Source organism: Meleagris gallopavo, chromosome 8, assembly GCF_905368555.1.
Source record: "Meleagris gallopavo chromosome 8, MGAL_WU_HG_1.1, whole genome shotgun sequence".
NCBI classification, from domain to species: domain Eukaryota; kingdom Metazoa; phylum Chordata; class Aves; order Galliformes; family Phasianidae; genus Meleagris; species Meleagris gallopavo.
In genome coordinates, this window is record NC_139411.1 from 22,938,428 (window position 1) to 22,961,890 (window position 23,463).

The following is a 23,463-nucleotide window of genomic DNA, read 5'->3' on the forward strand; positions in this document are numbered from 1 at the left end:
GGCCCGCCGCTTCCTCCCGCCCTTTGACCTTTGCCCTTCTCTTGGAGTACCGCTTCCGGGGGCGCGCGGAGAGCGGTGCACGTGAAGTTTGGAGCGGTGTGGGAGGTGGCGTTGAGGCCGGGCCTGGGGTGGGGAGTCCGGGTCTCTGTGGGCTGAGCGGTGCGGGCTGTGCCAGCGGCTGCGGAAGGTGTTTGCTGCTTACCACCCTTCTCTGGACTTTCGTTGTACGTTTCCGTGGGTAAAGAGGCGTTAGGTGTTTGACAGACGACATTAAATGTGATTAATTAGTGGTAAGGCACGTGTTTAGATGGGGCCACGTAAGGCTTCAGCGTAGCGAAATGTCAGATACGTTGTGAGTTTTTTGTTTTTCCTCACTGACCGCCTGGGAAGCAGCCATCTGGATTTTTTTCGTAGTTTCTTGGATAATTCAGTCTTATACCTTTTCAGTGTCAAGTCTAACAAGGAGCAAGTCTAACAACTGCATGTTTAACTTCTGTTTTGTCATTTGTTCTATAGAAGAACGGGCATGGCATCCATGGAAGAAAACTTTCCTCGAGGGGGAATCCAGAAGAAGCCTACAGAGACAACAGGAAAAAAAGCAAAACCAAAGTTTGAGCAGGATAACTTGTTTGATGTACGTCAAGAGTTCCAACCACCGTCAGAATATGACCTAAAATCCTTCCTGTCCCTTACTTCTATAATAACCTCTAGAAAAAACTTCTATGAAGAGATAACTGCTGGCATCCTCCTTGCTTCTGATCTCTTAAAGATCCCAGCTATCTGATACATGTTGAATGGGATGTCAGGGAAGTGCAGTGAAAATTACCAGCAGATATTGCACAAGCATCTGGTGCTGAGATACTTGCATTGTTCCATTAGAGCTGTTGCATGCATACAAACTAAATTTAGTCTTTCTCTGTTCCGTGGAGCATGGTGCAGTTTGCTTTTACTGCTTCTCTCTGCTTCTGTGATTCAGTTTTATAAAAGATTGGTCTCAGCTTAAAAGGGAATATTTTTGAAGACTCCCAAGAAGGCATATAGAAATTAACGTGCTTATTTTGTTTTTTCTCCAATCTTGTGTTTTCATCTAACTTTATTCCTGACAGTTGAGTTATGCCTTAACATGATGTTCATCTTGCTGTCTACTTTAATTCCTTTCCTCTCTGCTTATAATCTAATTTAGATTCACCATGAAGAACAAACGCAGAAAAGAAAAAGGAGCGAAGGGGATCATAGGAAGCAGAAGAAGTTCAAGGCAGACAAAAAGGCTCCTGCTAAAGACATTGCTATTGAACCACTCACAATTCAGGTTTGTGGATAAATGTTTTATTTTATTTTATCTCTCCCTTACTGAGCTTGGTAAAAAAAATTGTGTTTTCCCTTTCCCATTTAAAACCTGTAACATACAGCAGGAACTCAGGATGTCTACCACACTATTATCACTGACTTGCCAAGATAACCACTGTGTGCTGTTCTTTCTGTTTTCCCAGGAGATCTGTGAGGGGATGCTGCTCCTTGGTTGTATAAAAGAGGTCACTTTCTTTGAGCTTGTCATCAGCTTGCCCAACGGACTTACAGGATTTGTGCCAGTCACGCAGATCAGCGATGCCTACAGTGAATTGTTGAACGAGCAAGTGACCCAAGGGGAGCTGCTGGAGGTGAGACTGTGGGTCAGGGCTGTGATTTCTGTCTGGGACCTAGAGGAAATTAACTCAGAATCAACCCGGAAGGCTTGCTTAAGAGCCTAGTTTCTGATGTCTTACAGATAGCTTAAGTTTGATTGCCTGCAGCAACTTAGCCTTGGTTAAATATTGCATGAACTTCATAGATAGCCTGTTAAACTTGGATAGATTTGTGCTTTCTTTTTGCTGCAGTAGTTAAATACTGATCCTTGGCTGTGGGCAGTTAAATGAGGAAGTTAGTTAAATGGTTGGAAGACGATGTGAGGATGCCAGTGTCTCACAGAGAGCTTGGGGGGAATAGTGTGGTCCTTATAATTTTGTTGAGTTTCTACATACGTCATGCTGCATAGTGCTAATGTATATTTTCTCTGAGCCCAGCTATTTCAAACAATATTTTCAATTTCCTGATAATGCAGCTTCTTGGAAAGAAAGAGGATGGAGTAACCTGCTACTCTGTCTATGCAGTGTCAGCTCTCCCTAGGTTGTTGTGGAATATACGATGTGCTGGATGCTAGCTAGTTGGTGGTGATGTTTTTCTTTGTTAAAGAAGGGGATGAGGTTGGTGTCTGGCTCTGAAGATGTACTTTGGTCCTCAGCTGCAACATCTTGGCTCTGTCCTGCCTGGTATTTCTATTTAAGCAAAGCTTAGCAGACTTTCCCTGCCTCTATATTGAGATTGTGGTGTTTGTGATATTTCCTGCCTTTTATTGTAGTGTTGTCAGAGATCAAGGACTTTCCTAGGGATTTTTATTTCAAAATTATTTCAAAAACTCAGTAACTTCAAAAATTCAGTAACTATTTCTGGCCTTCTTGCATAAATTAATGTTGTTATATTTATATGCTCGCTTACTTTTGATCATGTTTCTGGGCAGGATTTGAATTCTCTCTCAGACCTGTACTCTCCAGGGATGTTGGTCAGATGCGTTGTGACCAGTGTTGAGAAAAGTGCCGATGGACGTCGGAGTATCAAGTTGTCCATCAACCCTAAAAATGTCAACAAAGGTCTGAATGCATCAGCACTAACATCAGGCATGGTATGTGTTCACAGCCTTTCTAGCCTTTTGAGGTGCTTCTTGCAGTGCATGAGTTTGTCCTTGTATGCTATCAGAACAGCACAGGAAGCTGCTGCCACCAGAGGAATAGACCTGGGAGGAGAGGGCAATGTTGAATCTTGGTTATGTTCCTGCAGGCTGTCACCCATGAAACCATTCATCTGATTTATTTATTTTTTTTTATTTGAGCAAATTATGCAGTTACTTCTCTCTGCATAAGTTTGTTGTTTATGCAGAGGGTAGTATTTAACAGCCTATCTCTTAGAGGTGCTTGGTTGTTTAATTTTTGTGTTTCCAGCTTTATGATTGCAAGTTTGTGTCTGCAGTTAGAGCACCTGCTATAGTTGAGCATTCCATTTTTATTTTCATCCTACTTGTCCATTAACTCCATACATACATACATAGCTGGAAAGGATAGAGTTCAGACTCCCATTGTCAGGTGAGCTATCTAGTAAGAAAGAATGTTGCATTCGTTCTTTGCTCTGCAAAACTGTTCTCTGGCCTCATGAAACAAATGAGTACTTGTGTGGTAAATCAATCATTAGAGGTGCATTCTTTGCAGATTCAGCTGTTTCTTCACATTACTGAATTGCAATGTTTCCCTCCCAAAAGCTGCTCTCTGGATTTGTGCGTAGTGTAGAAGACCATGGCTACCTCATTGATATTGGAGTCAGAGGGACTCATGCTTTCCTTCCTCATCAGAAAGCCCAAAATTACATCAAAGCAGTCAAGAGAGGTATGTAGTATGACAGTAAGAGCTGCTGACGTTAAAATAGATGTGGAGAATGAAAGGGATTGAAGCTCACTGTATCTGTGGTGTTAGTGCACCTCAGTGAGTGTTAGGTCACGATGGAGTCTTTGCAAATTGTTGAAAACAGCAGTGGCTGATAAGCAACAAGCCACTAGGTTCCCTGTTTTCTGCCAGACCACGTTGTTGTTCCAAGCCCTTTGATCCTTGCTGGCTGTAGTAGACCTCACTTTGATGAGGTCTTTTAGCTTCTTAAAATAGAAGGAACTCCGAAAAAGCTTTGGAGATAACTACAGACAAAAGAGAACCACTTAATGTTCCTGGAAGGGAATTTATGCTGTGGCTTGCCTTTGTAGGGTCGGACTTGAAAATAGGGCAAAGCCTGAACTGCCTCATTGAGGAAGTAAAGAATGAGGGAAGAGTGGTCCGTTTGTCTGCTGATCGATCAGAGGTTGCTGCATCCATTGCAACAGAGCAACAGAACTGGACACTCTCTAATCTACTGCCAGGGCTGGTGGTAAAAGCTCAAGTGCAGAAGGTAATCTGTGTTTTTGTTTGTGGGTTGTTTTCTTTTTCATTATTCTTTTTTTGGCCTTCCTGAAGAAGTAAAGGTTAAGTGGACATGATAATTGGTAGGCTGTAAAACTCTGTGTTTGGGTCTAGTTATACAAAAAGAGCAGACACTGTTTTCAGTGAGGTGTTCCCAGTGGTTTCACCTAAGGTCTGATCTTTGCCATGCTTCTGATACTGTGAGTACAGAGGCTTCAGCCAGGAGATGGCAATAAACCATAGAGAAGAACAGGATGATTTTTTTTCTGTGGTCTATGCCTAGGAAAGTATTCAACACTGTTGCAGCACTGTCAGAGTAAGGACAACATAGGGGAAAATGTGAAGGATTGTTTTTACAAAACAGTGTAGAAAACAGAATTGTTAGCAGTTGTCTGTTTTGATGTGCTTGTTTAGTGCAAGGTGACTTCTTGTGAAATGTGTGAATTGCTCTCTGTTTCTGAAAACTGATTGACTTCTTAATTTTATCTTATTTTTTTGCATCTTCATGTATAATTTCCTTCCCCCTTCCAGGTGGCTCCACTGGGTATCAGTCTGACCTTTCTGTCTTCCTTCACTGGTATTGTGGATTTCATGCACGTGGACCCAGAGAAATCCACAAATTATTCTCCAAATCAAGTGGTAAGGAAGAGGATGAAACCTGGCTGGAATTATTATGTTGCAACATCTGTGATCTTCTTCAGCAGCATTTTGAGGAAGGGTGTTTTTCAGTGGAATCTTTTCTGTCTTATCTTTCATTTGAATTATTATCATAGCTGCTTTAGGGCTGTAAAGAGCATAGCCATTCCTGGGGTAATGGAAGACTTGTTTGGAAAGCAAGAGAAACTCGTGAATGATGGCAAATGAGTTCTATGGTTGTCTTCTGCTCATTGCATTTGTACCAGACTAGGCCATAAACAACAAATGAATGCAAAAAAACATCCAATCTATGGAACTGCTGAAGCTGAGAAGATGTTAAGTGCTCTTATGTGAGCAGAGTTCAGGCATCAAATGTAATGTCTAAAGCCCTGAACAATATCACGTCCTTCAGTTTTGTATGTATAGTGATGTTATACTGATAACAAACATTATCTAATAGGTGAAGGCTTGCATCCTCTCTACCCACCCCACCTCCAAGGTGGTGCATCTCACTCTGCGGCAGGCTTTCCTCCGCCCTGGAGGATCCCCAAACCAGCTCTCCAACGATCGCATGGGGGCGGTAGTGGAAGAGTCTACAGTGAAGGCTTTCTACAAGCAGTTTGGTGCTGTCTTTGAGCTTGATGATGGCATGCTTGCATTTGCACGGGTAGGTACCAGGGCAGTGAAGGGAACTCCTTCAGAGATCTCTTAGCCTCTTGGGGAAGGAAATTAAGACTAAGTTTTATTTCCTGCCTTAGCGTTCTTCGTGAGACAAATTAAAAAAATCAAGATAATGTGGAGGGTGTTGTTTAGATGCAGCCTCCCCTGTTTGGGTTGGGATGTAGGTGAATTGTTGCACAAGAGCTAGTACAACTTGCTGCCTGAAGGGTGTGTTAGAAGAGTTATTTTTGTCAGCTGTACTACTTCAACCTAAGGGTTATATAAGTGTTTCTGTTTTCCAAACACTGAATTCCCATTTGTTTTTGTAGTTGAAACATCTATCAAAAACCAGAAAATCTTTTAAACCTGCAGCGTTCAAAGCTGGATGTAAGCATAAGTGTCGGATCATTGACTACAGCCTGATGGATGAGATGTGCATAGTATCTCTGAAGCAGTAAGTTTTACAGACTTCTAGTAAATTTGGTTGAAGGATCAGAAGGGTTTGGTCAGTGGAGAGTACTGCATTGCTTTGTGGAACTGGAACTTGCCATTTGAAGTTTTTAGCTTTTATCTGTGTTGTATCATGTCAGGTTGTGTGGATATCACATTGCTCTTTTCCTAACTGTAGGAACATATACATACATATATACGTGTGGTGGGCTAAAGCCGGACTAAATGGTTTCTGCTGTGGTCATGTCAGAAGACTATAACTGAACAGGAAGCTGAACCTTGGTCTTCCAAGTCCCAGCCCGTTTTGCTCCTCCCTCTTAGTATTTCTACCTGTGGCTTTAGGCAGTGCAGGTTATGGATTCTCTTTCCATGGAGCCATGCCTGGTGGTTGTCTCCAGGAATGGAAACTGGTGAACCTCCCTGACCTTTATCCAGAGTGCCTCTTGCAAGATGGGTCACTTGGGGTAAAGCACAAAACTTTGGTGATATAGAGTGTTGGGTATGTGTGGTATAAAGGATACTTCAGACAAAGTGAAAAGGAGAATGAAAAGGATATTGTTTCCTCTTATCCTGTTTTTTTTTTTTTTTTTTTTTTTTTTTTTGAGTTGCCTGACAGTTCACCTCTTGTTCTCTCTCTTTCCTAGTCAGATTATTGAAGCTCGTTTCCTGCGATACCAAGATATTCACACGGGGGATGTCATGCAGGTGAGCTCCTGAAGCACTGCTGACACTATGCAGCAGTTATACTTGGAGAAATTTTCTAGATAGCATACATTTTTTTTTCTGCTTAATGTGTATATTCATTCAACTTCTGATCCAGTCTTGTGGTAGATAGAGTGAGAAGAAAAAATTTTCCTTCTAAGGATTTCGATAACAAAGTGTGATACTCATCTTTCTCTGTTTTGTTCAGCTTTTTGTTAATGGTGGCAAGGCAATCACAGTCATTCTTATATTTATGTCATGGCTGTGTTGGTTGTATCTCTGGAAACAATCTTGAGTTGATAGGAATTCTACAGAAGTAGACTGTTTAGGTTGTAAAACAGCATTATGCAATGTGTAAAATGTTTACTAATTTGGTGTGGGTTAGACTAAGATTTTATTCTATGGAGCTTGTGAAATTTAGTAGTAGTATGTGGTGCAGTGTCCAAATTGCTTCTTACGTGTGTGTAGTCTACTTTTCATGCTGAACTTATTGATCATTTTCTCTCTTTTGGTCTCTAGGGCAAAGTATTGTCTCTGAAACCCATTGGGATGCAGGTGAAAGTTACTGATGGAATTAAAGGGCTTGTGCCATCCATGCATCTTGCTGATGTGATCCTGAAGCAGCCTGAGAAGAAGTACAACGTAGGAGATGAAGTCAGGTGTCGGGTGAGAGCTGTTTGAAAGGATCTCCAGCTGCTTTAAATGGCTGTATTTCATTCTGACTACTTAGCTGCTGTGTTGGTTGGAGAATGGAAGACATGCTTTTTGAACCTTGTTTTACTCTGCTTTTGTAGGTGTTAGAGTGCAATCCTGAAGAAAAGAAGCTGTTCCTTACTTTAAAGAAAACTCTTGTGCAATCAAAGCTTCCAGTTCTCTCCAGTTATGAAGATGCAGAACCAGGTCTGATCACACATGGCTTTGTGGTGTGTGCAAGGGAATTTGGCTGCATTGTGAAGTTCTACAATGATGTCAAAGGTCTGGTACCCAAGAATGAGCTGAGCTCAGAGCCCATATCTTGTCCAGATAAAGTCTTCCATGACGGCCAGGTAATTATTTTAACTATGTCAAGCCTTGTGTGAATGAATGCAAAGGAGAAATCTGCAATTGTGATTTGGCTTTGATTTGAGTTTTTTCTTGGAGAAGCCAAGTACACCAAGAGGTGTTCACCTTTCTCTTTGGGTAGTAGTTAGCCTCATCTATTTAAATAGAGCATGTGAAAGAGATAGCTCTTTTTTGACTATCTCACATAGTGTTTTTTTTTTTTCCCAGGGTGTGTGGTTTCTTTATTTGTTTTTGTTTTGTTTTTGCTACAGGTTGTTAAAGTAATGGTCTTAAAATGTGAGCCCCAGCAGGAAAGACTCTTGCTGTCCTTCAGGTTATCAAGCAAGCCTGTTCCTGAAGGCAGAACTGAGTGTACTCCAAAGAAGAAACAGCAAGTGAAATATCAAATAGGAGAGGTATTGAATTCAATGACTATTCCTTTTTTTTGCCTCTAAGTGTTCTCTAAAAAATCCGTAGTCACTTTGAGCAACTCTGCTTCAAAAAAAGGCTGCTGGAGGTCAGGAACCAGTGTTAAATATGCATTTCTTATTTTGTGGTCAGATCAAAACCAAGGTCTGTGTTGTCAGAAGTCAGGATAAAGGAAACTCAGCTCAGTCTTCTTGGAAGTACCAAATAGTACTTTTGCTCTTTGATGAAGTCCTTTTTCTTCTGGATGCTGTTAATGTTCACTCCAAAAGCAGCTGATTTTGCACTTCAGAGAAATGTTTCTTAAATGCTTGCCTGTTGTATTGTGGAATGAACAGTTTCCAACACCCTACAGATGTTACTGTTTGCAGGAACGTGACAGTTGTTGTTTTTAAATTGTGATTAAATGATTCCCTTCACTCTTCAGACAGAAAGTCATAAGCAAGAGAGTCTTTGTAGTCTTTGATTTTGCTGGAAGCTGAGAATTGCTTTTGTTTTACTGTCAGAGCTGGCATGCTTCTGAGGCTCAGTCCTGTTGATGTGAGGTTCTCTCTTGCATGGCTGGGAGGCCTTGTCAAAAGCCAGCATTTGGTACCCTGTGCATACTTCAAAGGCACTTCAGTTTTTATATCACTCTATTTCTTCTCTTTTCAGATGGTTGATGTGAAAGTCTTGAAGAAGAATGAGAATGGGCTCGAGGTTTCTATCTTAGAAGATGGAGATGATGTGATAGCCTGGCTTCCTACAGGGCACCTCTCTGACTTTGTTGCTAACTCTAAGCTCCTGTGGCATTGCCTTCAAGAGGGAGATGTCTTGCCCAGAGTTATGTGCCTGAGTGACAAGGGGGACCGTATTGTATCCTTTGTTATCTCAACAAATCAAATGAGGGTGATGGAGGAGAAGAAAAAAAATAAATCTGTTAGAAATCTGGAGTATCTGCAACGAACAAAATATTTGCTAGTTAATGTGTTGAAGCAGAAGTACCTATTGATGCTTCAGAGAGCTAGTATAATTTGCTTGTTGAGTGATGCTCTGCTGCTGCTAGAATCCCATTGAGATGAGGACTTGATTGTGAAACTGCTGAGCTTCCCAAACAGCTTTTGGAAATCAGTGTTAATCTTATCATAACCTTAGAAAAAATGTTGCAATTTTTATACCAAAAGCAGGAACTGAAATATTAGGAAGTTTTCAGTTCAGCTGGATGAAGCAAGCATCATTAATGCTGAGTAACTTAAGAGATAGCATTTGTTAAATTTTAGTGTAGGGAGATCAATATGACAAGTGAAATTGCAGGAATTTGGGCTCCTGTACTGCTTAGTGTGTAAAAAGTGCTATAGCCCAATAGCTAGCAGCATCAAGAGACTGGCATCAGGCTCCTTTTATTCATCTTCCCATTTTTCCTAACTGTCTATTCAGATCTTGTGCAGGAAGTCTGCAGTGATTTCTGCTGTACAGGAAGAGCAAGTTGTGAGAAGTTTCTCTGAAATCCAGCCTGGGGTGCTGCTGACTGGTTATGTGAGGAAGGTTATGCCCTTTGGAGTGTTTGTGGAGTTCCCTTTTGGTGTGACAGGACTGGCACCTAAAGTGGTAAGTCGTGCACTCACTTGACTTCAGAAAACAGCATGGGTGTAATCATCAGGAAAGGCTGAAACACGGTTTTTAAACAAGGAGCAGTAGGACTGGGTGTCCTGTGTTTGGACAGCTTCCTCACAGTGTGGTAAATGCTGCCTTGATGTTTGCGTTTTAATTCACTTCCCAAATGAAGTAAGGGACATTATTCAGTCAGAGATTTCAAGTAACTTCAATAATTCATTTTAATTGACAGCTTTTTGTTAATTTGGCTAATTTCACTTGGTAATTTCGTTAAGTCTTAACTCAAACCCTTCTCTAGAAAAGCACTGCCAATGTCTGGCAGTTAGCAGCTGTGTCCAGTAATCCTTGCCACTTTGTTTCCTCTGCACAGAGCATGAGTGACAAGTTTGTGACAGACACCAAGGACCACTTTGTGGTGGGACAGACTGTAATTGCAAAGGTGATGAGCATCGATGAGGAGAAGCAGCGTGTGCTCCTCAATCTGAAGGTGTCGGAGTGCAGCTCTGGAGATTCAGCTGCAGAGAGCTTTTCACTGCTGAATCAGTATTTCAAGGAGATGGAGGAAATCAAGAACTTGTTGAGGAGAAGAGGTAAAAGATTGCATATGTTCTGCCAAAGAGGATCTTATCTTAAAAAACACTCTTCAGATGAACAAAAAAGGAAAACTTTTTTTTATAATTTAAGAAGTTCAAGCAGAGATTTGGCTCTTTAGAGGAGCTTATTAGAAAAAGGATATATGTGCAGTGTCTTCCATTGACAAGAAGACTTTTTGGAATTAGAGCTGTAACAGGACCAAGAATCTCTTTTCACTTGAGTCTGCTAGGTTTCTTACATTGATTTGAAGTTGAAACTTGAAAAGTGAGGGTAAAATAGATGAACCTTAAGGCCACTATATTGGAAGAGTAATGAAGATGCAGTGGATCCAGTAGATGGGTGTCTCAAAAGTGTCTATGTAGGTGAAAATGAAACAGGCCGGGGTGAGATTGGATTCTCTGTGGACCAAAGCCTTTTTCCAGCATTGGGGATGTTTTTTTTTATTGTGAAAATTTGTAATTGATTTATGAATCAGTCTAAAAGTTAAGGAATGGGGCATCAAGTGGCAGTAATTTCACAGTTGTGTCACACAAATAGTTGTCTGTTATCTTTGAATCTGGCAGTGGTTAATTTTTTGCACTGCATGCTCTTTTATTATAAGATCCTTAGCCTACTGACCCAATTTCTGTGCTCAGTAACCAGATGTTAAGCTTCAAAGGGCTTTTGGATATATGAATATTGTGCCAAGCTCTGAAACTTTTCTAATGTTTAAACAGAGTTGTAAGCATGTGGTTTTTCCTTTTTTCTTTTTCTTTTTCTTTTTTTTTTTTTTTAATGGAAAAATGACTTTTGGAAGAACTGACTCTTGGAAGTCCTGAAGGAGTTTTTCTGTATGCCTGGGTGAATGGCTGCAATGTAATGTACCAGTAAAGCAAAACAGTGACTAAACTTGTATTTTTTTTTCTGGAGTTATCAGATCCTTAATGTCATGAAATTGTTTCTGCTTTCTTTAGATCATAGAATTTACATATCTGTGTTTTATTTGTACTTATTTTACAGATCCAGGAGCCTAAACTATGTTTTCTGCTGTGGAGGTGGATATAAATGCTTGTTCGTGCTGTTGTAAGGAAATGTGAAAATATTTTATTAAGAAATTAACTTGCCAATACTTTTTGTCTTTTTCTAGAAGAGTCTGGCTTGGCCCAGTGCCTTAGTGAGCTGGTGCCTGGGAAGGAGCTGCAGCTAGTTGTGCAGGATGTGATGGAGGACGGCTCAGCACTCTTCAGTGGCAGCTGTGTCAGAGGCTGGACTGTAACAGCTACTCACTACCACTTGGGAGGTAGGGGTCCTCTCTTTGCTTGCTTTGGGTATCACTCATGTAGTATGAAGCCTCCATCTTGAAATTAGTCATTCAGGAGAGGATCCAACCTGGTAGGGTTCTAACCAGAGCAGGGACAACTCAAAGTTTAGTTTACCTTTCTGCTATCTTGCTTGAGTAACTTAGTTACAGTTAGCAGTTAAGTAGTCTTTTTATCGCTGCAGTTTTTATGAGTTAAACTTGATCCAGAGGTGACCCTTCCTGCCTGCCATGCGCCACAAGTTCAGTTACTCAAAGTTCTTTACTGTCATCAGGAGACAACCTCTTTGTTCTTGTTTGTAGGCAAAAAAGTCGTTCCTGGTGAGAAAGCAAAGGGACTGGTTCTTCATGTGGATGCCATCACATCCAAGGTGTATGTTTCTCTTCGAGAAGAACTCTTAAAAAAAAGAGCCAAGCAAGTAGGTTTAATGTTAATGTTCCTGTGTCACACTCTAGGGGAATAATGAATTTTGAGTGGGGGGAGGCCTTTTCCTTCCTTTAGAGCTGCAGGAGATTGAGTAAAGGGAATCGAAATCTCAGCAAGGGATGTCATTGTCTCCATTTCTGTTTAGCGGCTCACAAAGAACTCCCAGCACCCTGCCATCGTGCAGCACATAGCAGAAGAGTTTGCCATCGTGTCTCTGTTGGACTCAGGCCGGCTGGCAGCTGTCCCCATAGCCTCTCACTTCAATGATACCTTCCGCTTTGACTCAGAAAAAATGAAGGTGGGACAGAGAATCTATGCAACCTTAAGAACGGTGAAGGCAAATGATCTTGGAGTCGTGTTAGCAGTACAAGACCCAACGAAGAAGAATGCTTTTGTAAGGGACCGGAAGGAGTCTGAGACAGCTTTAGAGGAGACACTTGCTGCTGCTGTGAAACACTCTCTTTCCCTGGGTGATATTGTTACTGGTACTGTTAAATCTGTCAAACCAACGCACGTCACAGTTGCTATTGATGACAAATTGACGGGTTCAATCCATGCATCCCAGATTCTGGATGAAGTGCCCATATACTCTTTTCCAACGTACACTCTGAAAGCTGGACAGAAGGTGACTGCCCGGGTCATTGGAGGCAGAGATGTGAACACTCACAGGTGGGAAAATAAGCACTAATATCACTGACATTAGGGGAATGTGAAAGGTCAAAAAATTACTTTAATTCAAATGGTCTAGGCTGTTCTCTTTGTTACCAGATGCTGTTGTGGCTATCCTTTCTGGAGTAGTTGAGAACCTGAGGAAATCTGCAGTTATATTCTATCTCAGACCCATGTTGCAGTGAATCGACTCTCTCTACCTCTGTCACTGGATTTATCTTGAGTGTAGATTGCAAGAAGGATGTGTAATCTTTTAAGGTCCAGCAGGAACCTTAAATGCAAGCAGAATTTGGTTCCAGAGATTAAATTTGTTTAAATACTTTGGGTACCTAAGTTGCCACTGAAATAGTACTAGGAGGGCTAAAACAGAAAGGCCTTTATAGTTTTAAGGAGCTTACAGTTTTTCAGCAGTGCAGAGGGAGGGAGTACAGGTGACTGGGGTGTGATGAAGTGATGAGAAACTTTGATCTTATTTATATTCTTTAGGTACCTGCCCATCACCCATCCACACTTCACACGGTCTGTTCCAGAGCTCAGCATTCGACCAAGGTAAGTGTTGGTCTTTATATTGTCTATACACACTTTACAGGCCTTGTATCCATGTAGCTTCCCTGTATTGTTACATTCCTTTTGGGAATGAGCTAACCCATTTAGAAGTAAGGAGCATCATGTGTAGCATAACATCTTGCTCATTTTTTCACCCTAACTTAGATCTGCTAACTGTGTATGCTGTGAAATGCACACCATTTCCTTTGAATGTCCTTTTGGCTTAATGAACTGCCAAAGTGATACCACTGAATTGTGATATGTCCACCGTGTTGAAAAGATTTCCCCTCTTAAGCCCAAAGACATTGTCACAGTAACATTGGCTTGCCACAGTTTCTTGGATTTCTAATTCCTATCTGCATTGCTAGGACAAAACCTCCTAACTAGTATCCTCTTTATTTGTGAACAGTGAAATAGAAGGGAAAGTTGAAACAATGAGAGATGACACCTGTGAGAAACTTGGACCCTACAATGTTGGACAGACAGTCACCTGTTTTGTGAGGAAGGTGAGGTCAGAGTCTTCCTAAGAAGTGTGCTAGGAGGAGACAGCAGGTGGAGGTAACCCCAGAGGCTTTAGCTTAAACCTATGAACAAACTGACACTACCAGGCTCCTAATTAACCATGGGAGTGGCCCATGCAAAGCATAGTGTCTTATGAGAAGACTAAAGGGAGGGTGCACTTTTCTATATTTGAGAGAATTGAGTTGACTGGTGGTCTTAAACATGCTGGTTTGTTGCCAGCAGATGCTTCCCTCCCTGCAATCTAGCAAAACAGGCTTTGATAAATTATTTATGCCACCAGCACTGAGTATGTTCACTGCTGATCCTTTATGTGTGCTTGCATGTGAATCACAGCAGCATTATGTGCTTAAGAGTAGATCTGAAATCACCATTTTTGTTTGATGCAGGCGCCAAGGCTTAAGTAGTCCTTTCTAGCCTTAAAAATTAGTGAGTCCACTGAAGAAGGGGTGTCATTCACTAAAGGTCTCATGCTGTTTTTGGCTGTTTATTGTCTTTTCAGTACAATATCCTGAAAAACTGGCTGGAGGTAGAAGTGGCCCCTGATGTTCGAGGAAGAGTTCCTCGTCTGCTGCTGTCTCTGAACACCAAGGTAAGAGGCTATTACAGGTAAGCTACACAATTTTCTTCTGTGTATGTCTGCAGGTGACTGCCATTGACACTTCTGACATCCATGTGAACTCAGTCCAGTGACGTGCCCTTTAGGCATAACTGCTCCTCAGTGATGAGTCGATGCATGTAGTTCGTTCAGTCTGGGTTAACTGAGCCACTGAAGGAAAGCTGAGCTATCTGTCATGGGAACACATCAAAGATGTGTTTGAAAACTTTAAAGCTTCATAGGAGTGTACACAAATCAATGCTGTGCAAAGCTCCTTTTCTGGTAATAGGTGGAAATCTTCTTCCCTTTCAGGTCTTAAAACATCCAGAAAAGAACTTCAAAAATGGCCAAGCGTTATCTGCTACAGTGACTGGAACAGATGCCACCGAAACAAACCTCTTCTTGTCACTCACAGGTATAGTGGAGCCTTAACAGCAGGACACAAGTAAATGTAATGCTTTCCTCAGAATTGGATCTTCACTGACCTCCTCAGTGAAGGAAGCTATTACACTTGAGAGCCAAGCTGTAGCTCCTTGTAAAATGGAACTAACCCCTTGGACCCTGACCCAGATGTAGCAGTGTGCAAAGTAAGAGGGGTCAAATCTTTAAGGAACTGCTTACCTACTGTTTCAGACAGAAGTCCTATCTGAAGCACATACGAATATATTCCTTTCTGACCTCAAACATGAGGTGGTACATCTGCCTATATCTCTAAGTTATTCTGAATGTTGTAACTGTGCAGTTAAGGATCTCACCTCTGCTCTCATGGCGAGCATGTTGCTATAGACCGAGAGAGCACAGACTGCACCTTGCCAGAAGCTAGTGGGTTTGGTATGTGACCTATGCAACTAAAATCAGCCTCACTGGCTCAGTAGCCCTGTTAGTTTGGTTGCGTGCTTTTAGAGTATTATGAAGACTTTTCCCTCCTTTGCCATTTCCAGGAATTCAGTCACTGGAACCAGGTACCATCACTGTAGGCATGGTAGCAAAAATGATTCCTCACATTGGTTTGACCATCACTCTGCCAGGTGGGAAGACTGGCAAAGTCAGTATCTTTCACCTAAGCGATAAGTACACAGAGAGTCCTCTGAGTGACTTCAAAATTGGCAAAGTTGTCAGGTCAGTAACTCTTGTTGTTCTTTGTTGTTCTTTCGAGCAACAAGGCTTAGAAATGTATTCCTATTTGGTGACAGTTTTTTCACTGCCACAAGATGATGTTAGATCTGTAAGGTTCAGCTTGTTGCTAAGATATAATGCTTACTTTCTGGGTCGCCTGTTTAGAAGAGAAGTCTGTAACCTCATATGTGTTTGGCTGAAACATCACTTTTCAGGAATTAAAAAGCCCCCTTTGATTGCCTTCTTGGACTGTCATTTGAGAGAAGATAATCTTGTAGTTAAGCTGATGATGGGATTGAGGGAGGTCAGTTATCCCAGCTCTCCTATAGTTCTGTGTGCTATTTGGCAAACCAGTTGCCTTTACATTTATAATGTTTGAGTAATTGCCTTTCTCTACTGCACAAACTTGTTGGGAATGCTGGAGGGTGAAACGAGTCAAGTAATTCAGCTGTAACAATCTTCAGTTCTTTTATGCTTCTAATAGAGACTAGGTACAGCAAATAGACTTGTTTCAAAATGCCCTTCAGATGGTGTCACGAACTTTTCTGTTATGCTGCTTTGTGTTAGGCAGTGAGTACTCTAAGGGACAGAGTGTTTTTTTTCCACCTGGAGCTTCATTTTACTGGTGAAAATATCTGTTTCCATGTGTGCCCTTATTTAAGGGTAAAAAATAATCCCTTTGTTTCCTCCCTTCATTCTGCTATGCAGATGTTACATCCTCTCCAATGAGAATGGCAAAATCCAGTTATCTCTTCGGCAGTCCAGGTTGGTGTCTTCCCTTCAAACTATCTCCTACCAGTGAGGAAAAAAAAGATGGTGAAATCCAGTTGCTATTGCTTTGTATTGTTCACTGTGAAGTGTTCAGAAGACAAGAGCTAGATTTATTTATTTATTTTCTGTAAAGGATGATCTTGTTTCCTGTGTATCAACAAGGCTGCAAAGTCTGACATTTAATGTAGAGCTGATAAAGAGTGTTCAGATGGCATTTTTATTTCTCACTGTTTATAGATTTGATTTGACACTCCTTTTTGTTTAGGAGGAAAGAAAAAGTTCCTTCCTGGAATTTGCAATTCAAATGTGTTACTTTCAGTGTTCAGCTGCATTTTAACCATTTTGGGTAAAGAACAGAATGTGTTAAATGCCTTCTTTTAAAACTGAGTCTCTTGTGTTGTCTTCTCTGTACAACAAAGATATGCAAACTGTGTTGGAATGAACTATCTTGAAAAAGGAGGAGAGGAAGAAAAAAAACATGGCCATTCTTGCACAAAACTTCAGACAGCATTTTGCATTTTACATTTTTTTTAGTGTCAGAGGAAGCCATGCTGATCTATTCATAGAATTATAGAATATCCTGAGATGGAAGTGGTGCACAAGGATTATTGCATCCAGCTTCTGGCTCCACATAAGACCTCCCAAAATTCAAATTCTGTGTCTGTGAATGTTGTCCAGACATTGCTGCTGTCAGCTTGGTGCTGTGACTGCTGCCCTGAGGAGCCTGTTCTGGTGCCTGACTACCTCTCTGTGAGGAGCCTTTCCCTGCTCCCAGCCTGACCTCTCTTGGCCCAGCTTCATACCATTCCTTTTGCTTCTGTTCCTGTCACCAGAGAGCAGAGATCAGTGCCTGCTCCTCTGCTCCCCCCGTAAGGAAGTTGAACAAGCCAACTGACCTAGGTGCTCCTCATACATCCTGCTCTGTAGACCCTTCATTATCTTTGTTGCCCTCCTTTGGACATTCTGTTACAGTTTTATATCCTATTTAAATTGTGGTGCCCCAAATTTGTTCTGTTTGACTCTGTTTACAGCACCACATCTGTTCTCTAATGCTATGTATAACTTGGCAAAGATGCAAATAGTCCATTAGTGCATTTGAATTAAGTGAAGGATGTCTCTGGTATGTTTTCCAGAACATACTAGCTGTTCTTAATGCCTATTTCTTTGCTTAATATCTAGAGCAGAATGTGGTATTCTCAGATGAATGAGTGCTTTATTTTCTTACCTCTCTTTTCTTCTAGATTAAACCCAAAGAACAGCAGCAAAGTGGAGGATGCTGAAATAACAAGTATTAAGGATGTTAAAAAAGGCCAGCTATTAAGAGGCTATGTCAAATCAGTTACTCCGTCAGGTGTATTCTTTGGGTGAGCAGCAAAATAAAAATATACTGGAAAATGGGGGGTCTTGGCAAACTCTGTATGTACAGTTCTGGAATCTTTAAAGGAGTGTCTGATGTAGTTTTGTGTTGCAAAATGACATTTTTATTTCTGAGATTACATTTATTGCTACATTCCTGAGCCTGTGAAATTGAAATATGGAAAATTTGAGTGATATTATACAGAACTTGTGGTTCCACAGATAGAGTCATTGTGCTTTTTCTCTTCTGTTATGGACCATTTATTTACATGTTTTCTTCTTCTCAGCTTGTCTGCTTCTCTTCTGGGCCGAATCCTGTTCCAGAACGTTTCCCCTTACTTTGTACAGAAACACTCCTTGTATGAGAAATACCTGCCAGAGGGAAAGCTGCTCACTGCCAAGGTCCTTGAGTAAGTGCAAGGTTCTTGAAAAAGGGCTCTTAATTAGTAGAAGGGAGATGAGGTAGGAAATGGCAATAGAAGGAGGGACAGTAAAAGATCAAAAGATTATTGGGACTAGCTCAGACAATTACAGTCATCTTAAATGTTTTTATGATTATTTTCTTCTCTCTCACTGCTCCTGGCAACACTCTGAAGTGTAAATAAAAATGAAAATCATGTTGAGCTCTCTCTCCTGCCTGAGGACACTGAGATGCCAAGCGTCTTGCCTGAATCCCTAGGCTTACCACGCTATGGTGCAGAGGAAGAGAAAAGAGAAGAAGATAAGAAGGAGAAGAAGGAAAAGGTTAAGATGAAGAGAAAACAGAGAAGAGTGAACTCTGAGAGTGAGCAGGTATGGACGTGATTGCTCAGGATATGCTAAAGGACTTGTTTGGCCCAAATTATGCTGAAGATCCCCTGGGGACAGGTTGGGGAATTCAAGTAGGGAAAAAAATTATTAATTTTTGTTTTGAGATCTGTAAAGATGAGAAACAGATCCTTTTGGGTTGGAGTTTACTGAACAAGCAGCCCATCTATGTTGCTTGTGTGAGCTGTTCTATTGATTTTGCCAACAGATGTAGGTGAGCATGAGTTTATTCTTTTGTTTCCATTATATGAGAGTACAGTGGGAAAAGTTGTGCCAGGGCACTGCCCTTTCTCTGCCGCCAGACTCATTACTGTGACTTCAGAATTGTCTATAAGACTTACTCCCTATGTCTTCGTTCACCATGTGCTCATTTCCCCCTGTTGCAGGAAGCAAAGCCAAAAAAAAGGAAGCTTTCTCCATCGGATGAAAATGACAGTGGAATTGAAGTGTATTACCGGGAAGAAGAGGATGGTGACCAGGAGGGAGAGGCAGCTGAGAAGAAATCTAGGGTGAGAAGTTGGAAGGAGTAGGTGAAGTTGGGAACAACTTTGCAGCCCTATTGAAATGTATCAGTTCTAACTGGGATGCCAGTAACTGTCATTGCCAGAGGTACAAGGGAACAGTTTGTCAGCTGTGAATGGTGCACGATGTACTGGGTTTCACTTACAGCAATGGTGACCAGAGTAATGTTTTTCTGGTGAGCTGTTTGCAAGCGGGAGAAGTCAATGGTAGGCTGTCACAGTAGGCCGTGTCCCAAACAACCAGCATCTATGTCTGATTTCAGTGTAAAATCTTAAGATTAAAACCTAGAATGTGCTCTGTTTTCCTCCAAGCAGATAAGGAAATGTGGTGAAGTTCCCAGGCTGCAAGTTTCCACAGGCTTCACCTGGGATGAGGACATAAATGCAGTGGAAGTGCCTGTACTGAATCAGAAGGAAGAGAGCTCGGAGAGTGAGGAGGAGGAGGAGAATCTGCAGTCTAAGGTACTGTGTGCTAGTATCACCTGCACAGGAGACACCACATGGTGGCCATCACGTGTTGTCTTGATACTTGCATGTCTGGTTGCCTGGGAGCAAAGCCTCTTAACCCAAGGGATGATCTCTGGTGACTAATACGGAAATTCCTGAAATACACTGAGTGCTGGGTTTAGCAGCAGGTAATCTCTGAAGCAGAGAAGAGAAATAGAGATTCTCACGTAGACATGTGAGGAAAAAAAAAAAAAATTATGATCAAACACTTTAATGAAGTTAAAATACTTGTTCTTGATTTCATCTGTTTTTTTTTTTTTTTTTTTTTTAATTGTTATTCTAAATTTAGAGGAAAGCCTGGAGATGGAAAATGTTGTCAAATTACAGCCCTCTTAGAATACAAAAAAGTGCTTCTTTATACTGTGATTAAGATTTTTTTTTTTTTTTAGGAGGCTGTTTCAGTTTGAGCAATCCAGCAAAATTGGAAACAAGCTCATGAAATGCTTTCATATTTACTCTTCAGGATTTCCTGTCCCTCAAAACTTACCTCTTTAGAGGCTACACATGGCAAATACTTTGCCTAAGGTGCAGTTGCCGTCGTCTTTTTCTAGTTTAGACCTGAGTCACTCTGGTGATCCAGCAACATACCCCAGTCTTGCACAATTTCTCCCCGTGTGTCCTGAATCTTTAGAGTGGAAGATGGTGGTGAATGCCAGCCTGAGGGGTTGAGGTTAAAGAAGAAAAGCAAGGGTGGATGTGAAAGTGTGGATCCTGTAGTTGGGATGCAAGGCTCATGACGCACTTTCAGCTCTTTATGTATTTCATTAAAAGATATCAGATTTAATGTAGCTCTTCTTTTTTTTGGAGGTGTGAACTATGTTTGTGTGGAGGGTAAGGGTGTCGTTCTCCTCCTTCCTGAAAAAAATTGGCTCCTTTTTCTTGAAAAACCTGCCTAGCCTTGGACATGCTGGGGTCTGGCTGTGCTTTAGCTGGGCCTGCCTATTCTGACATAAAGTATCTGTTCTTCCCCAATCCTTCATCAGAAGAAACAAACAAAGAAGGAGAAGGAGCTGGAGAAGCAGAAGAAGGAGAAAGAGCTATGCAAATTAGAGGCAGCCCTGATGGACCCCAGTCGTCAGCCCCAATCAGCAGATGATTTTGACCGTCTGGTGCTGAGCAGTCCCAACAGCTCCATCCTCTGGCTGCAGTATATGGCTTTCCACCTCCAGGCTACTGAGATTGAGAAGGCAAGAGCTGTGGCAGAGAGAGCACTTAAAACAATCTGTTTCAGGTAATAGTGGAGCTTTGCCTTTCTTTGCCTCACAGAATAATTAATGGCACATTAATGGTGATGGAAGAAGAACTCTGGTAGTGCCATCAGTGTGTTGTGTGCATGTGAAGTGGGAAGTTCTGTTTCAGTGAGCTCAGAAGAATTAAATAGAATGGTAGCAATTGTCTGCTGGCCCTTTGAAGGTACTGTGTGAGTCACTACACTTGGCCTGCAGCTGGATTGCTGCAGCTTGTGGGCACAGTAGCTCCCCAGGGTTTCACTGAGTATACGGACATAGCTCTGAGTAGTTGGAAGGGTTTGGAAGAGCGTAATGCTGTTAGTGATGTCCATAAATGAAGTAATGAAATAAACTGTGAAACTCCTGTTACCCATTCTGTAGGGCGACACCCTTGGGTATTAAAGCATCTCCACAGCATGGTAAAGTGCATTGTGTTCTCTTGAATTATCCTGGTTTTTAGTTACAAACAACAGTGATCAAAAGTTGTAGGATGAAACAGCTGCTGTGCTTATTCCAAGAGTGGTTTTTCACTTGTCTTGATAACATGCTACAAGTCAGCAAGTCTTTGGGTGGCTTGCAAAAAGCTGATGTAGGCTGATAAAAGGCTGTATGTTCTTGTTCATATCTTCTTTAAGGGAAGAACAAGAGAAGCTGAATGTCTGGGTTGCTCTTCTAAACTTGGAGAACATGTATGGCACTGAGGAGACACTGATGAAGGTCTTTGAGAGAGCTGTTCAGTACAATGAACCTCTGAAAGTCTTCCAGCATCTGTGTGATATCTATGCCAGTTCTGAGAAGTACAAGGTGAGATTGTGCAAGCACTTCCCAGGCAAGTATCCTGTTCTGTCATGTCAGTAAACCACCAGTTCTGGCTGCGTAAGCTTCTGGCTCTCAGACGTAAGCCCTGTCCTGTTCCTAGCTGGGATTAATAGTTGTTGTTGGCATCAGACGAAGAACTATTGGTACTTACTTCTCACAAATGTTCAGAGACACTTGGGCCGGGAACGAGAGTTTCATGAGCGAGACTTTAATGAGCTACTGGGCTTTGTTATGAATCTGTGTGATCTAACCCAACTTTGCCATTCCAGCAAGCAGAAGAATTGTACCACACAATGCTGAGGCGTTTCCGTCAGGAAAAATCAGTGTGGCTGAAGTATGCCTCTTTCCTCCTGAAGCAAGGCCAGACTGAAGCTACACACAGGCTTTTGGAGCGTGCTCTCAAGGCTCTACCCACCAAAGAACGTAAGCACTCGTTGCTAACCATCACTTAGACTATGCATTTATGGGTCTCCAATAGATGGGCTGCCTTCTGTTATGTCTGCATGTGACAGTGATTATAGTAAGTGAAAACTGCAGCCCAGATAGTGTTGAATCTGCTTTCCTTGACTGTAAGGGGAGGGGAAATTTCAGTCTGGATAACAATAGTAAAGCCTCTTTAAAACAAACAAAAATTAAATTGCAGCTCCTTCACTCTGACCCTCCTCCTTGGACCAGAATCACTTTACACAGTAATCTCTGAACAGAGATGATGCTGTCTCTGTGCTTGCCATTTCTGTGTAATTATAACTCAATTTGTGTCTCTTCATAGGAAAGAGGGCTGCTGTGATCCCCTAACATGTCATTACTTGTTCCAGATGTGGATGTCATTTCAAGGTTTGCACAGTTGGAGTTCCGTTTTGGTGACCCAGAACATGCTAAGGCCCTTTTTGAGAGCACCCTCAACAGCTACCCGAAGCGAACAGATATCTGGTCCATCTACATGGACATCATGATCAAACAGGGCAGCCAGAAGGAAGTACGGTGAGTTGTGCTATAGGTGGCTGGGAAAGGGACAGTTTAGTGCTTAGAGTAACACCTGAAAAGAACACAAGTGCCCTGCAACATGATACTGCTGAGGGCCTCCCAGAGCAAAGGAGAATTTGTATCTCATACAGAAAGAAAACAGCAAAAGCTTGTCCTCCCCAGGTCTGGGAAGACTCCAAGGAGATCTGCATGGCAGAGTTAGTAATTAATAATAAGGAGTGACCTGCAGAACAAAAATTGGAGGGCTTTCAGTAAGGTTTAGCCCTTTTATCTCTTGTGGCATGTAACTAAGGAGAATGGTCTCTTTTTTGCTGAGATGACAAAAGGAAGTTCAGCTTCTCACACTGTAGATCCAGCTGCAGGCATTTCATGAACATCGGGTCAAATACAGTGGTTGGATCTTAGTGTAAACTGTCCTGCAACTTTACAGTTGTAAAGAAGGCTTCTGCTTTGAGGCTTTCACCAGTTCTCATGAATCTCTTTCTTGAGGCATGAGATTGTGTCTCCTATGAATTTCTGTGCTTTGCTCAATGGCTCAATGTACAGGGCTTGTGTTGAGTACTGTCACCAGCATAGCAATCTGAATCACTTCGGTTTCTTGCAGGGACATCTTTGAGAGGGTCATACACCTGAACTTAGCACCAAAGAAGATGAAATTCTTCTTTAAGCGCTACCTGGATTATGAAAAGAAATATGGTACAACAGAAACTGTCATGGCTGTTAAGACAGCAGCACTGGAGTATGTAGAGGCCAAGAGTTCCCTCGCTGACACCTAAACACAGCGCAAATAAAAGCAGAGAGAATCCACTCTCCATTGCAAAGTGGGAACTGAGAGGCGTGGAGTTTCCATGGACAGTGAATTTCTGAAGAGTATTGGTCTATGACCGAACTGAAGTAGAAAGATCAAACAATCTAAAGAATCTAAAGCTTGCAGATGTTTGCAGCTCTGTCTGAATGTTACAAATAATCTTTGTCTGTTGATGACTGAAGACAGTTTTATGTACAAATTGTTTTATAATCAGTATAAACATCACCCCTACCTGGTCTACTTTCCTATGGAAATGGTGCTGTTGTGGTTCACTGTGTTTAGGTACAGTGATGTGTTACTGATTTCTCTCTGGCAAGATGGCAGAGAAGAATCGTGCCTTTCACTTTTTTTGATAC

At 41.7% G+C, this 23,463-nt stretch overlaps 1 protein-coding gene across 3 annotated transcripts; it reads left to right on the forward strand.

Annotated features, from left to right (window-relative positions):
• Window positions 1–18: 18 nt before the first annotated feature.
• PDCD11 (programmed cell death 11) lies at window positions 19–23,361 on the forward strand. Of its 3 annotated transcripts, none has more exons than XM_085229158.1 (36): window positions 19–96; window positions 517–634; window positions 1,184–1,309; window positions 1,491–1,658; window positions 2,555–2,716; window positions 3,347–3,470; window positions 3,839–4,020; window positions 4,563–4,670; window positions 5,128–5,334; window positions 5,657–5,781; window positions 6,422–6,482; window positions 6,999–7,145; window positions 7,274–7,525; window positions 7,793–7,936; window positions 8,601–8,801; window positions 9,363–9,533; window positions 9,910–10,129; window positions 11,260–11,412; window positions 11,734–11,849; window positions 12,003–12,526; window positions 13,013–13,075; window positions 13,482–13,578; window positions 14,094–14,183; window positions 14,502–14,604; window positions 15,131–15,308; window positions 16,014–16,070; window positions 17,318–17,440; window positions 17,720–17,842; window positions 18,029–18,224; window positions 18,626–18,748; window positions 19,076–19,222; window positions 20,251–20,498; window positions 21,132–21,300; window positions 21,585–21,738; window positions 22,131–22,296; window positions 22,904–23,361. In XM_085229158.1, the coding sequence occupies exons 2-36, from the start codon at window positions 527–529 to the stop codon at window positions 23,073–23,075; spliced, it is 5,508 nt and encodes a 1,835-aa protein (XP_085085284.1). In that variant the 5' UTR covers window positions 19–96; window positions 517–526; the 3' UTR covers window positions 23,076–23,361. The 3 variants fall into 3 exon arrangements, with proteins under 3 accessions (XP_085085284.1, XP_085085283.1, XP_085085285.1); XM_085229157.1 differs by having other exon boundaries at window positions 29–224; XM_085229159.1 differs by having other exon boundaries at window positions 35–105.
• The last annotated feature ends 102 nt before the right edge of the window (window positions 23,362–23,463 follow it).

Bases quoted from the DNA above. Each gene is read 5' to 3' on its own strand.
- PDCD11 (XM_085229158.1), top strand. From the start codon at position 527: ATGGCATCCATGGAAGAAAACTTTCCTCGAGGGGGAATCCAGAAGAAG. The intron at 9,534-9,909 runs GTAAGTCGTGCA...TCCTCTGCACAG, and splicing joins CAGGACTGGCACCTAAAGTG to AGCATGAGTGACAAGTTTGT. The intron at 19,223-20,250 runs GTACTGTGTGCT...ATCCTTCATCAG, and splicing joins AGGAGAATCTGCAGTCTAAG to AAGAAACAAACAAAGAAGGA.